This window comes from Geotrypetes seraphini, chromosome 1 (genome assembly GCF_902459505.1).
Source record: "Geotrypetes seraphini chromosome 1, aGeoSer1.1, whole genome shotgun sequence".
In the NCBI taxonomy this organism is placed as follows: Eukaryota; Metazoa; Chordata; class Amphibia; order Gymnophiona; family Dermophiidae; genus Geotrypetes; species Geotrypetes seraphini.
Genome location: NC_047084.1, coordinates 80,554,492 through 80,570,545, shown reverse-complemented (window position 1 = coordinate 80,570,545; position 16,054 = coordinate 80,554,492). Strand labels below are relative to the sequence as shown.

General features: G+C 43.3%; 1 protein-coding gene across 13 annotated transcripts in view; it reads right to left on the bottom strand.

Annotated features, from left to right (window-relative positions):
• Positions 1–16,054, bottom strand: part of TCF4 (transcription factor 4) — a 901,809-nt gene that overhangs the window by 616,115 nt on the left and 269,640 nt on the right. For 12 of the 13 annotated variants that reach the window (XM_033934037.1, XM_033933979.1, XM_033934084.1 and 9 more), the window contains one exon: positions 1,373–1,475. In XM_033934037.1, the coding sequence (XP_033789928.1) occupies positions 1,373–1,475 (103 nt within the window). Of the gene's footprint in view, positions 1–1,372; positions 1,476–3,824; positions 3,929–16,054 lie in introns of those variants that run through there. The other variant, XM_033934076.1, reaches the window with a different exon arrangement.

Genomic DNA, 16,054 nt, shown 5'->3' with positions numbered 1-16,054 from the left:
CTATCATATCCCCTCTAAGTCTCCGCTTTTCCAGGGAAAAGAGCCCCAGCCTCTCAGCATATGAGAGGTTTTCCACTTAACTTAGGCAATTAAGGGATCCTTTTACGAAGGGGCAGATTAGCACGCGCAAAAATGCCGCACGCGCTAGCTGCTACTGCTTCCTCTTGAGCAGGAAGTAGTTTATTTGGTTAGCGCGCGCTATAGCGTGCGCTAATCCGGGACGTGTGCTAAAAACACTAGCGCACCTTAGTAAAAGGAGCCCTAAGTGCTGAATATCAGCACTTAATCACATAAGGGCAACTGCACCCTTGGATCATCCACAAAATAGCTGACTTTCACTTTAACAGTCATGGCTGATACTCAGTGACATTAACCCCCTCTTCTACAATGCCGCCAGGCAATGGCCCCAAAGCCCATAGAGATTTAAAGGGCTTCGGGGCTGTTGCCGCGCGGCTTTGTAGAAGCGGGGGTAATTGCTGCTGAACATTAGCAGACAGCCTGGTGCAAGCATTTTAATGGTTTTGACTGCTGAACCTCTTAAATTTATAATTTAAAAACTAAGGGCTCCTTTTACTAAGGTGCGTTAGGGCCTTAAAGCACGGAATAGCGCACGCTAAATTGCCACGTGTGCTAGACCTTAACGGCAGCATTGAGCTGGCGTTATTCTAGAAGTATACCGTGCGGTGTAGCGCATGGTAATTTAGTGGGTGCGCTAAAAACGCTAGCGCACCTTAGTAAAAGGAGCCCTAAAAGTAGAAGCCCTAAATAGAACCATATCGGGCAATTTCTTTTACAGCAAGATTTGTTCAGGCTAAAGAGGAACAATGAAGACAGCAGCTAATAATTACCAAGATAACATATCTATGAGTCCATTTCCTTAGCTCATCAGAACGCAAAAAATATTGCCCAATTTATTACATACACACTTCAGAGCACAACCTGTTCTAATCAGGATCCTCACAGGAGCAGCTAAATTCCCTTAGATTTCTAATGGTGGAAATTATCACGTAAAATACGTGTTCAAAAGTTCTATGCAATTCTCGTATTATTTTTCATGAATACAAAATCTGAACAAACAGGAGGAACAGAAATTGTTTGCTTTAACTGTAAACTGATTTATTTAAAACAGTGGTTCCCAACTCTGTCCTAGAGGACCACCAGCCAGTCAGGTTTTTGGGATAGCCCTAATGAATATGCATGAGAGAGATTTGCATATAATGGAGGTGACAGGCATGCAGATCTGCTCCCTGCATATTCATTAGAGCTATCCCAAAAACCTGACTGGCTGGTGGTCCTCCAGGACTGATTTAAAAAACGTAACTTTACAAACTGAACAATTCAGAAATCAAGCTAATAAATTTAATATTCTTACTTTGTATTCTGGAATTCACATATGGTGGAGAGAGATTGTCATGCGAGTGTGACCCAAGGTCCCTGCTTGTCATATGATCATAGTGGGTCCCATCTCCATAGTTCTGTTGATAAAATTAAATGATTAATACATTTAAAATTACATGAAAATAGAATATAAAGTTTCAAGTTTTCAAGTTTTTATTAGTCTTTGATGAATCGCTTATTTAGTTTTACTAAGCGAGATACAAAAATCAAAAATTAATAAATATAAACATATATTTTTACAGTTTAAAATTTAAAATAATGGGGTAGACAATTAGACAACAGACTGACTAATACAGAAGGGAAGAGGGGATAGAACTACAGTTTAGTATTTTTTTAAAAACTTTATTTAGTTTTTAATGCCAACAAAAAATGCAATACAATTTATATACAAATAAATGATAATTAACCAAGCACTTATAATCAATCAGTATCTATGCAAAAGATAAAAATTCCCTCCCCCATCCATCATTACCATCAGGAATAATACCAAAACAAAAGACATACCACCCTCCCGCTCCCACCCTGCCTGGATGTGTGGGTGAAAAAGAATGAAAAATAAAAATAAAGGACAACTATAGCAAATCTACAAAAGATGTCAATGGACCCCAAACCAATTTGAATATCTTATTATGCCCCAGCAAGTCAGCATTCATTTTCTCATACTTATAAGTTAAGCTCGCCCACCAGAAAGGAAAACTAAGGTGCTCCCAATTCTTCCAATTAGCAGTTTAGTATTTTAAAGCTCAGAGGTGATACATATATGGAAAGAACAATAGCAAATCCTAATCTGATACAGTAAATATTACTTCTTTTGAATTCATCTCAATCATTTCTGCCCTCTTTGACTAAGCATCAATAGAGGTTTCTATCGCGGCCCAGGACACTAAATGCTCCGACGCTCATAGAATTCCTAGTGGTGTTGGAGCAGCATCGGAAGGAACATTTAGCGCTCCAGGCCCCGGGAGAAACCTCTACTGCAGCTTAGTAAAAGGAGGGGTTCCTGACAATTTTATGTTCCAGACTAGAGCATGGTCTTCAAATCCAGTCCTCGAGGTCCACAACTGGTAGCCTGGTTTTCAGGATTTCCATAGTGAATATAGATGAGATCGATTTGTATGTAACGGAAGCAGTGAATACAAGTAAATCTTATAAATATAGACAGCGGAACGCTTTTTTGGGGGGAGGGGAGGCAGAAAGTTCCACCCTAGACCCTGCCTAAGCTCTGCCCAAGATCCCGCACCCATAATAGTACTAATTTTTCATATATATACACACAATATAATCTCAACAACACAGAATGGTTAGATAGATTATGAGCCCGCCGGGACAGATAGGGAAAATGCTTAAGTACCTGATTGTAAAACCGCTTAGAAAACCTTGATAGGCGGTATATAAAACCCTAATAAACTTAAACTTAAACTTAAATTACACAAAGCACACTGTATGCTTCTCAACATTCATTCCTACTAGTACATCTGGCCTTGGTCACACATGCAGAACACAGATAAACCCTATGCAAATACAAGACCACAAACTAAAATACATTTAAATACATCACGGGACGTGTCGAGGTGGAAGAAGACATCTTCTTTCTCAAAGGACCCTCGGTCACAAGGGGGCATCCGCTCAAACTCAGAGGAGGGAAATTCGATAGTGACGTAAGGAAGTATTTCTTCACAGAAAGGGTTGTAGATCACTGGAACAAGCTTCCAGAGCAGGTGATCAAGGCCACCATTAAGAATAAATGGGATGCCCTAGTGGGATCCTTACGAGGGTCGAGTTTAGGAAATAGGTCATTAGTACTCAGACTTAATGGGGGGGTCAGTAGAGTGGACAGACTTGATGGGCTATAGCCCTTTTCTGCCGTCATCTTTCTATGTTTCTATGTTACTAATATATACAAATGTAACCCTAAGATGCAAGATTCTGCATGAATTAAACTTCAGAGAAATAGAAACAAATGCATTTCTTCCTGAACAGTGCAAAATATAGACAGCAGATGTAAATTCTCAAAACTGACACATTTCAATTACTGTATATACTCAAATATAAGTCAATCTGAATCCTGTGTTAATGATGTTGCTGTTCTGGGTGGGGGGGTAGGGAGTGGGGAGGTGGATGGGGGCAGGGGGGAATTGAGATTTGCATATTATTGTGTCATAGAATGTGTGTAAATTTGGTTTGTTTCTTTGAAATTAATAAAAATGATTTAAACATAAGTTAATCCAAGTATAAGATTAGGTACCCTTCCCCCCAAAAAAGGAGGAAAAAAGATTGACTCGAAAATAAACCAGGGGGTGGAGGGGGATTAATATTCATGTGCCCTGTATGGTATTCAGCCTATGCCTGCTAGGTCTGTCCCCAAAGCAGTTCAGAAACCTGAAGCAAAGGCACTAGAAACAGCTCACTTTAAACCTCAAACTAACCAATTTGGGGACTTTTCTTCTTTGACCTCTAAAGGGAGCAGGAGAGCAGATTTGCCTGTTCCACAACCCCCACACAGCTCTAGTTTAGTTCCCAGCTGTTACCTGCAGGCTAGAAGCAGAACCAGCCGGAAAGCCTTTTCACCTGAGTTTGGGGCGTGGCTACAGGCTATTACATCGGAGGGCAGAACAGCTAGAGAGGCAGAAGCAGGAGCAACAGAGAAGGCAAGGAGGCTCAGAATTGAGAACTCTAGATGGCAGTGAACAGCTGGAATGTATGGAGCTGACAGAGACTGATCCGGAGCCACCAAATTTAAGGCCTTAGGATTTTCAGACCATGGAGCTGGAGCCCTATGCTGAACCACTGAATGGAGCCCTGCCAATGGAAATTTGCTGGATTGAAGGCAAGTAAATTTAACTGCCTAAATGTTTAACCTTGACACTGTTTGGCTAAGCTTACTAAATGCCTTTTGTTGTATAACCCTGAAGGTGTGGTGCTTGGGGGCACCAACAAGAACTTTAAAGAACTGTTTTTGGATTTTGTGGGTGGGGTTTCTTCCATCTGGGTGGGTGGGGTTAGGGCTGTTACCAGTCCCAGGAACTGGGGACTGCTCTGCGTCTTCTGTGGTGGGTTTGAGGGCATATTATTTGCAAATTGTGACCACACACAGCACACTCCCTGTCCAGCAAGTCAGATGCTGGGGCCTAGTACTGTAGCACTACCGTAGGCTGAGGTAGTGATATCAGCCCAAAAGATTGTTTTTGAAATATTTGAAAGTTTTGAATCATTAATCTGCTGGAGAACCAGCGGTAGCTTTGAAAAGCCTGAATTAAAAGTTTTTGGAACTTTATTGGCTGGCACTAATCCAGAGACTGTTTGGAATTACAGTTTGTTTGCTTTGGACTATACTTTTTATTTTTGAACATCCTGACAAGATTGATTTTCTTTCCTCTAATATGGAACCGTTGAACTTTAGGCAAGCAGGCTGGTTTGAATGTTTTTCTTTAGTTTGGTGAACAAACCCAGACCTTGCTTGATGCAATATACTTACCTGGTGTTGTGGTGTTCTCTTTTGGTGGCCTTTTTTCTTTCCTTGTGCAGCCCGTAGCGGCTCACAAGAGTTTTCCTTTTGTTGCTGGTGCCCTAGGACCCATTTCCCTGAGGCTGCCAGTGACACCTGCCAGGATCTGTGCCCAGCCCCCCTCATCCCTCCCCTGCTAGGCTCTGCACTCACTCCCCCCTCACTCCCTGCCAGACTCGGCATCCAGTCCCCTACCCTCCCTGCCAGGCTTTCCACCCTGTCCTCTCTCCCTGCCCTGCCAGGCTCTCTACCCTATCCCCCTCCCGCCCTGCCAGGCTCTGCATCCAGCCCCCCTCCCTGCCCTGTACCCTGACCCCCTTTCTCCCAATGTCCTGTAGGCCTCCACCAGGTCTGCCGTATGACCTGGTGAGCTGGAACAGGAGAGATTCCTCCCATCTCCTGTCCCAGCCGATCCTGCCAATTATTTTTACCTCCTTCCCACCTCCATGGTGGTCCAGCTTTCTGTGCTCCTGCCTGGGTTGAGTCCCTCCCTGAATGGCCGCTTCGAGTTCTCACAGCCCAGTGATATACCGGGCATGAGCAAACTTTCCTCGCTCCTGCCCAGCACTGAGCCGCACAATGAATGGCTGCCACAAGTTCTCATGAGTCCTGCGAGAACTCAGGGTAGCCATTCAGTGAACGGCTCAGTGCCAGGCAGGAGCAAGGAAAACTCGCTCATGCCCAGTAAACCACTGGGCTGCGAGAACTTGAGGAGGCCATTCAGGGAGAGGCTCAGCGCAGGTAAGGAATATGGAAAGCTCACTGGAGACCACCAGGAATTCAAAAAGGTATGCGGGAGGGAGGTAAAAAATATTGGCAGAGTCTTGGCTCACCCCATTAGGCCATACAGCAGGCACTGTGGAGGCCTGCAACAAGTCCAGGAGGGGGGCAGGTGGGCGATGATCTGAACTTAAGCCGAGACCCCCATTTCTGGGGCCCTTTTTTTGGCCCAAAAATCTTGGTTTATATTCAAATATATACGGTGCTAAATTGAAAATAAATCATTTTCCCTACCTTTGTTGTCTGGTAACTTTATTTTTCTAACCATCTTTTCCCAGTCTCTGGTTGCACTTCCTTCTGTCTGTGCTCTTAACTGTGTATCCAGAGCCTTTTTATCCATTTGCTGTTTTTTTTCTCCTTCTACACTTTCTGCTCTACATCCATTTTTAGCATTAACTTTTTAACATTCAACTTCCATTTTTCTGCTTTCATCTCAAAATCTATCTACTTTTCCATTTCTTCCCTTCCCTTCCCTCTTTCTTCTCCCCCTATTCCCATCTATCCATAAGAAGCATTTCATCTTATCTCTTCCCTGCCACACCCATTGATGTGCACCATCTCCTCCCTCTGTCTCCCCTTCCCCTCCATGCACCATCTCATCTCTCTCTCTCTCCCTCTCCCGTGATCAGACATCTCTGTCTTCCCCTTTCCCTCCTCCTATGGTCTGGCATCTTTCTCCTCTCCTTCCCATAACCTAGAATCTCTTTCCTCTCCCATGGTCTGGCATCTCTCTCTCCTTCCCATGATCTAACATCTCTCACCTTCTCTACTCTCCTTTCTGCAGTCTTGCATCTCTCTCCCCTCCTTCCTGTAGTCTGGCATCTCTCTCCCACTCCACACACCTATCTCCAACAATTATCTTTTTTTTCTTCCCTCACCCACCGGCAGCATCTTTCTTTCCCTAGCTTCCCACTACCCCACTCATGCATCTCTCTTTCCTTTCCTTCCCTTCTTAACCCCCAGCCCATGCAGAATCTGTCCTTTCTAACCCCCTCCCAGCCAATTCAGCAGCTGTCCTTCCCTGCCTTCCCAAACACCTCCCGATCTGTGCAATATCTGTACTTCTTGCTTTCCCAACCCCCCCTCCCCCCGCCGCAGCTCTTGCAGCATCTGTTTTTCCCTCATTCCCAACCCCAGTCCCCCCCATCCGGTAATCTGAATTTTGTGGTATGACCTCTCCCCAGTTCCTAACTCTGCCACCTACCACCTCCCTGCCGCTGTAATTTAAAATCTTCAGGCAGCCGGCGGAGCAACAAAGCCAACCTCCCGCCGTCGGCCTGCCCCAAAAGTGTTCTTTCTGCAGCACATCCTCTTCCAGCATAGCAAAACAATGCAGAAAGAACACTTCTGGGGCAGGCTGACAACAGGAGGCTCACTTCGTTGCATCACCGGCTGCCCGAAGATTTTAAATTATGGTGGTGGGGAGGTGGTAGGTTGGGGAATTGGGAGAGCCATACTTCTGATTGCCAATTTTCAGGGAGGCCATGGAACCTGTTGCCTCCCCATTCCATTGTCTATGCTTATATATATTCATTGTGGAAATCCTGAAAACCAGGCTGGATTGTGAATGTCAAGGAATGGATGTGAGAATCTCTGCTCTACAGCAACATTTCACTGATTCTCTTCCAGAGAATTCAGCGGGTCATGTTCTCAAAATAGCAAATTTATTCATGGTCACAGCTGTTTCCCTTTATTCAAGTATACTGGGCATTTGCAATAAATGCACATTACCATTTTTTTGGAGATATTTATAATTTTTATGGATTTTCTTGCAGAAATGGACACTGGCAATGATAAATATTTCACAATCTCAAATATCAAGCCATACAAATTCCTGCTGTGTCCTCTAAAACACTGGAAATTGGCAGAAACATTTCATAAACAGAATTCCTCAAGAGCTAAATTAAAAAGTAAAATATTTGCAGATTTTTTTTCTTTTTTTAAGAACTTTAACTTTATTTATTAATATGCTAAAGCAGTGGTCTCAAACTCAAACCCACATTTTGGATTTGTAGGTACTTGGAGGGCCTCAGAACAAAATAGTTAATGGCTTATTAAAGAAATGACAATTTTGCATGAGGTAAAACTCTTTATAGCTTATAAATCTTTTCTTTTGGCTGTCTTAATAATAATATTGTAATTTATATCTAAAGAGACATATGATCAAGAAACTGTTTTATTTTACTTTTGTGATTATGATAAACATACCGAGGGCCTCAAAATAGTCTGGCGGGCCACATGTGGCCCCCGGGCAGCATGTTTGAGACCACTGTGCTAAAGTATATGTGGAGTGCCATTTTCGATATGACATCTAAATCTGAGTTTCAATGTTTTGCCAAACAAACACAAAAATCCAATACCAAACATTTTCAAAACTGCAAGACATTTACCTTGCTTTTTCAAAAATGGATGTGTTTGTGCATAGAACAAGTCATTGAGATATAGGAGGGGGTCAGTATTCTTAGTAGGCTAGCCACATAGACCAGGGGTGCCCAAAAGGTCGATCGCAATCGACCAGGAGATCGTGAAGGCAACACGAGTTGATCATGGAGCCCATCCCGGGATTCGTGATAGATTCGCATTGCCTTCGCGTTCTACCTGCTTTCCGACACCGTAAAGAGGACGCAGAAGCACCGGGCCGCCCAGCCTTCCCCCACCTGATGTCAATTCTGATGTCAGAGAGGAAGTTCCGAGCCAGCTAATCATTGCCTGGCTGGCCCGGAACTTCCTCTCCAATGTTAGAATTGACGTCGGATGGGGGAGGCTGATCAACCCGGCACTTCATTGTCCTCTTTACGGCGTCGGGAAGCAGGGAGAACTCAGAACTCGGCAGCGGCGGGTTGGGGGCCTGTTCCCCGATGGCGGTGGTGGCTTAGGGGAGGACAGGGAGAAAGAAAGACAAAGAAAGAAAGGGGGCAGGGAGGAAGACAGAAAGAAAGGGGGGAATAAAGAAAGAAAGGGGGGAATAAAGAAAGAAGGGGGGCAGGGGCCGGAAAAGAAGAAGAAAAAGTTGGGGGAGGGAATGAGGTCTGGAGGAGAGGAAGCATACACGAGGCTGAAAGAAGGGAAGAAATATTGGATGCACAGTCAGAATAAGAAAGTGCAACCAGAGACTCATGAAATCACCAGACAACAAAGGTAGGAGAAATGATTTTATTTTCAATTTAGTGATCAAAATGTATATGTTTTGAGAATTTATATCTGCTGTCTATATTTTGCACTATGGTCCCTTTTACTAAACCGCAATGGCGGTTTTTAGCACAGGGAGCCTATGAGCATCGAGAGCAGCACAGGGCATTCAGCACAGCTCCCTGTGCTAAAAACCACTATCGCGGTTTAGTAAAAAGGGAGGGGGTATATTTGTCTATTTTTGTATAGTTGTTATTGAGGTGACATTGCATAAAGTCATTTGCCTTGACCTTTTTGAAAAAAACTCAGAATATAAATAATTAACATTTTCTCTGCATACAGTGTGTTGTTGTTGTTTTTTTTTTTTTAATTTTATTGTTGGTAGATCATTTTGACTTGGTCATTTTAAAAGTAGCTCACAAGCCCAAAAAGTGTGGGCACCCCTGACACAGACATTCCAGCAGAGCAGTGGGGTATGCTAGGAGGCACTGTGGTGAACTTCACATAAAAAGGCCAAGGTACACACCTCACCATAACCCCATTATAGTATGTGGTGAGCCACCCAAAATCCAATGTACAGCACAACAATAGCCCTTATGCCCGTATGTGGGTACAGTGGGATTAAGCTGGGGTTAGAAGGGTCACAAATTCTACTATAAGTGAGGTGATTAGAGTGCAGTATGGGCCTATGTCCCTTGCTCACTGGTTCACTACACCGCCCACCAGACTACTCCAGGTACCTACTTGCTGCTCTAGTAGGACTGGCCATAAAATCTGAAGCTGTCATACAGGCAGGTATCTACTATTTCATTCATACCTTTAGGGTTTGAGAAGGGGTCATGCTTACATCCCTCTAGTGGTCATCTGGCCAGTTTGAGCACCTTTTTGGCACTTATTTGTTGTTAAAACAGATCTAGCCCTAAATTGTGCCCTGAACATATTCTTAAATGTTCGATATGTCAGAAAAAAAGTCCAACTACTAGCTAATCCAACACAAGCCCACTCGAAAAACCAATAATATTAAAACTACACTTTCGACCTGGTTCACAGCACAATAACCATCTATATATATAAAATCGGAGGTATGTATGTGTGTATGTATGTGTGTGTGTGTGTATGTGCCGCGATCACGCAAAAACGGCTTGACCGATTTGAACGAAACTTGGTATGCAGATCCCTCACTACCTGGGGTGATATGTTCTGGGGGTCTCGCGGCCCACCTGCACACATGGGAGGAGCTACAAACATAAAATCAGATTTCACCCATTCATGTCAATGGAAAAAAAGTAAAAAGCTGCCATTCTCACAGTACTTCAAAAACGGCTTGACCGATTTGAACGAAACTTGGTATGCAGATCCCTCACTACCTGGGGTGATATGTTCTGGGGGTCTTGCGGCCCACCTGCACACGTGGGCGGAGCTACAAACATAAAATCAGATTTCACCCATTCATGTCAATGGAAAAAATGTAAAATGCTGCCATTCTCACAGTAATTCCAACTACCTGGGGTGATATGTTCTGGGGGTCTCTCGGCCCACCTGCACACATGGGCGGAGTTACAAACATAACATCAGATTTCACCCATTCATGTCAATGGAAAAAAAGTAAAAAGCTGCCATTCTCACCGTACTTCAAAAACGGCTTGACCGATTTGAACGAAACTTGGTATGCAGATCCCTCACTACCTGGGGTGATTTGTTCTGCGGGTCTCGCGGCCCACCTGCACACGTGGGCAGAGCTACAAACAGAAAATCAGATTTCACCCATTCATGTCAATGGAAAAAATGTAAACATCTGCCATTCTCACAGTAAATCAAAAACGGCTTTACCGATTTGAACGAAACTTGGTATGCAGATCCCTCACTACCTGGGGTGATATGTTCTGGGGGTCTCGCGGCCCACCTGCACACGTGGGCGGAGCTACAAACATAAAATCAGATTTCACCCATTCATGTCAATGGAAAAATGTAAAAAGCTGCCATTCTCACAGTACTTCAAAAACGGCTTGACCGATTTGAACGAAACTTGGTATGCAGATCCCTCACTACCTGGGGTGATATGTTCTGGGGGTCTCGCGGCCCACCTGCACACGTGGGCAGAGCTACAAACAGAAAATCAGTTTTCACCCATTCATGTCAATGGAAAAATTGTACACAGCTGCCATTCTCACAGTAAATAATAAACGGCTTGACCGATTTGATCGAAACTTGGTATGCAGATCCCTCACGACCTGGGGTGATATGTTCTTGGGGTCTCTTCACCCAAGAATTTATATGTTCTTGCTCCTGGAGGTGAAACTAAAAATGTTGTTTATAATCAAGTTTTGTGTTTGTTGTATTGTATTCATTTTGTCAAATATTTCGCATTATAATTTGATTATTGTACTTTTTATAAAGCTGTAAAAATATAATTTCATTCACCACTATAAATTATCTTTATTTGAATCCATTTACTGTGTTATTGCTATAATTAAATACCCGTGCAACGCCGGGTCATCAGCTAGTATAAACATAAAAAACCAATGGAGTCGTAAAGAGAATACTAAATGTTGCTGAAAACACTGGAAGTTGAAATCAAGAGCGGACGGCCCTCAGCCAACACCTCAAAATACCTTTTTCTTTGAAAATTATCATGAGGTAGGAAAAAGCCTCAGATCCCCCCTCCACCAAACCAGTAACTCAGGTTGTTAATAAGTGGAGGCTAACCGGGGTACATTCAAATCATTGGCATAAAAAAAACCTCCTCATGTAATATTTCACTATACGAAAAAGCCTTGTGCAATGCAAGTGAGGAAGTGTCCGCTCGATATTCAAAGCACCGGAAAATTAGGTGAACTACCGCTGCTCACAGCAACATTGAAGAGCAATGCCCCATGAAGATGGAAAACAAAAGCACACCACACATCGACGATGGCCAGCGTTTCGCTAGTTATAATGCGGCTCCAAGATTCAATATGGTGGCTCCTAGGACTCCTGGTGGCTCCAGGATATCCTAGGAGCCACCATATTGAATCTTGGAGCCGCATTGATAGATTGACCACTTTCACATCCTGAGGCAGCTTATAATTAGCGAAACGCTGGCCATCGTCGATGTGTGGTGTGCTTTTGTTTTCCATCTTCATGGGGCATTGCTCTTCAATGTTGCTGTGAGCAGTGGTAGTTCACCTAATTTTCTGGTGCTTTGAATATTGAGCGGACACTTCCTCACTTGCATTGCACAAGGCTTTTTCGTATAGTGAAATATTACATGAGGAGGTTTTTTTATGCCAATGATTTGAATGTACCCCGGTTAGCCTCCACTTATTAATAACCTGGTGGAGGGGGGATCTGAGGCTTTTTCCTACCTCATGATAACTTTCAAAGAAAAAGGTGTTTTGAGGTGTTGGCTGAGGGCTGTCCGCTCTTGATTTCAATTTCCAGTGTTTTCAGCAACATTTAGTATTCTCTTTACGACTCCATGGTTTTTTTTAATGTTTATATGGTTATTGTGCTGTGAACCAGGTCGAAAGTGTAGTTTTAATAAGAAAAGAGTTCAAGTCATAAGCCCGCCCAAGTCCCACCCAAGTTTCAATTTTATTTAAAATTTCTTATACCGCCTAATCAAACATTCTAGGCGGCGTACAAAAATGTTAAAACCATCTACTGACTAAATTAACGAACACATCCCCTTAAGATTTAGATGCACTGTGGATGAATAATAGCACAGTTATTTGTATAGAATATAGGTTTTGAAAATAGTGAATTGAAAGGGTTCAGAGAGAAAAAATCCATCTGCCTCTTTATGATACTTTTTTTTGGACATTTTTGAGTCAATGCTTTCTCTGATTTTATTAATTTTCTGTACGAAATAGCAAGATTTTGTGCGGTAGGTTTAATTTCTAAGGTTGGATCTTCTATACTTTCTGGGGCTGTAAGATTTTTTAGAATAGAGAAAAAGGTAGAAGAATTTTTTTAGCATTAGAGATACAATTGGAGTAATATGGGTTTTTTGCTAGATTTATTTTATTTTTGTAGTACCGCATTTGTTCTTTGTATTTATTTAAATTATCCCTTGTTTTTGTTCGGCTTCATTTTCATTCTAGTACCCTTAGTTGTTTTTTAACAAATGAAAGTTCATTTGTGAACTAGGGGTTCCTTATTTTCTTTTGACCAATAGTTTTAATGCTTAAGGGAGCAAGCTTTTCTATTAAGGGCTCCTTTTACGAAGGTGCGCTAAGCATTTTAGTGCAAGCTAGCTGAAAATCTACCACCTGCTCAAAAGGAGGCGGTAGCGGCTAGCGCCTTAAGGCCCTAGCACAGCTTTGTAAAAGGAGCCCTAAATTTTTGGTTGCACTGTACCATGATGTAATTTGGTTTTCAGGATTTCACAATGGAACGGGGAGGCAACAGGGGCCATGGCCTCCCGAAAATTGGCAATCAGAAGTATGGCTCTCCCAACTCCCCAACCTACCACCTCCCCACCACCATAATTTAAAATCTTCAGGCAGCCGGCGATGCAACGAAGCGAGCCTCCTGCTCTCAGCCTGCCCCAGAAGTGTTCTTTCTGCAGCGTTTTGCCTATGCTGGAAGAGGATGTGCTACAGAAAGAACACTTTTGGGGCAGGCGGTAGTTTTTCAGCTAGCGCACACTAATCCAGTGCATGCGCTAAAAACGCTAATACACCTTTGTAAAAGGAGCCCAGTATGCCAAACTTCATTCAAAACAATGAACCTACCTATTTGGAGTTTTGGAATGGTGGAAATCAAACTTTGTGTCAAGATAAGTGCTGATTTTTCTAGTTTACAGCTTTCGCTGTTTTATTTTTTTTTATTTTGTTTAGCATTTCCTCTGGGGATTTGCACATTTTTGAATGAAGGTTTTGAATGAGTTTTCCTTTTGTTGCTGATGCCCTAGGACCTATTTCCCTGAGGCTGCCGGTGACACCTGCCAGGATCTGTGCCCAGCCCCCCTCACTCCCTCCCCTGCTAGGCTCTGCATTCACTCCCCCCTCACTCCCTGCCAGGCTCGGCACCCAGTCCCCTAGCCTCCCTGCCAGGCTTTCCACCCTGTCCTCTCTCCCTGCCCTGCCAGGCTCTCTACCCTATCCCCCTCCTGCCCTGCCAGGCTCTGTATCTAGCCCCCCTCCCTGCTCTATACCCTGACCCCCTTTCGCCCAATGTCCTGTAGGCCTCCACCAGGTCTGCCGTATGACCTGGTGAGCTGGAACAGGAGAGATCCCTCCCATCTCCTGTCCCGGCCGATCCTGCCAATTATTTTTGCCTCCTTCCCACCCTCCCTGTGTACCTTTTTGAATCCATGGTGGTCCAACTTTCTGTGCTCATGCCCTGGGTTGAGTCCCTCCCTGAATGACCACCTCGAGTTCTCGTAGCCCAATGATATACCGGGCATGAGCAAACTTTCCTCGCTCCTGCTCAGCACTGAGCCGCACAATGAATGTCTGCCGCGAGTTCTCGCAAGTCCTGCGAGAACTGGGGTTGCCATTCCGTGTACCGCTCAGCCTATTGGAGAACTAATAGTACTGCAGCTTTAAAGTTAAGTAAAAGGGTTTATACACTGTTTTAGAGATGAAAACAATATAAAATAACTGAAATATACAATGAGAAGGACCGATGAAGACTTAGCATGTAAAGCTTAGAACAATGAAAGTTGTGTTGATGCTGCTGAGGTCCTGGGGAATATTGAAAGAAGATTGGAGTCTTTTTGAATGTGCCTGGCAGAATTACATTGGAGAGTGTATTAATTATTCCCAGATAAAAAGATTCTTGCCTATAGGAGAGAGTGAGTATTCTATGTGAAGCGACATATTCAATCACAGAATATACTATAGTTACTGAATTACTGTTAAAAAAAAATATATATATATATATAATAGAGAGCAAGGATCCTTCCAATATGCAACAATTACCATTCAGGAAGCTAGAAGGTGAAAATACATTAATGATTTCTTAGAAATAAGTGTAAGAGAGAACAAACTGTCAAATCCCAGCAAAGCTAACAGATGCGATTCTGGGCATGGAATCCCAGTAATTGGCCTATGTTAGCAATAAAATTCTTCCAAAAGGATGGAAATGTTCTTCCATCAGATATGTTTGGGCATGGAACTTTAGCTTGTGTCAAGAAAGCCAGGCCAAAAGCATGTACGGGTCTTAAAGGGGTTGTATGAGATTGGAAAAGAATTCTCCACTGAGTTTCCTACTGTTTTTACAGTTACAAAAGACCTCTTAATGATCTCGTAGATTGAGGGCCACATTTTAGATCAAACTCTTACCCAGGCAAAAATCCAAACTAAATATATACAGAGCAGTGGGTCACCTTAGACGGCACTGCTGTGAACTTCACTTAAAGGGAGACTGATATAGATATAAATTTGTCCCCGTCATCGCCCCGTCCCCGCAACCACCAAACCTGCTTTCCTCATCTTCTCATTCAATTCCTTCCATCCACTGTCTGTCTTCTCTCTGCGTCTTCCATTTGCTTTTTTACTGTGCCTCTCTCTTCACCCCCCTCAATTGGTCTGGAACCCATCTTCTTCCCTCCGCTCCCCCATAGTCTGGCATCTCTGTCTTCTTCCCTTCCAGTGTCTTCTCCCCACTCTCTGTTCCCAATTTCCCTTCAGCATCTTCTCCCCACTCTGTCTTCCCCATTTCCCTTCAGCGTATGTTCCTCTCCACCCCCCTTTCAGCATCTGTTCCATTCTTTTCCCTTCCCTCTCGCCACCCCCCTTCAGCACCCCTCGTGCGGTCTGAGCATCTCCCTCCCTCCCTCCCCCTTACCTTCAAGGCATGTTACTATAATCTGTGCAGGCCGTCGGAGCCTGCCTGAAGTTGCGTGCGTCTGCGGGTGGAAGCTTTTCCTCTGACGCAACTTCCTTTCCTATTTAATATTGTATTTCTCCCCCTTAGCCCATTGTTTCCAAAGTCCGTCTGTATTGTAATGACTGTTGTTTGCATATCCCTCCATTTCATAATTTCTTTTTTACTGTAAGCCACATAGAAATTTGATAAGCAGGATAACAAATTTTAATAAAACTTGAAACTTGAATAATAGGAGATGTCATGCAGGCAAACTGGGAATTAGACCAGGATCCCCAATACCATGTGATATTAATTTAAGACAGAAATATACAGAATTGCATTCTGTAGGAATATATTGAAGAGAAAAATCTGTAAGAAAAGTTAAGTTACATCCAGTTCAGCAAAGAAGAATTTAATACTGACAACTCTAACAATCAAACCTTTAAG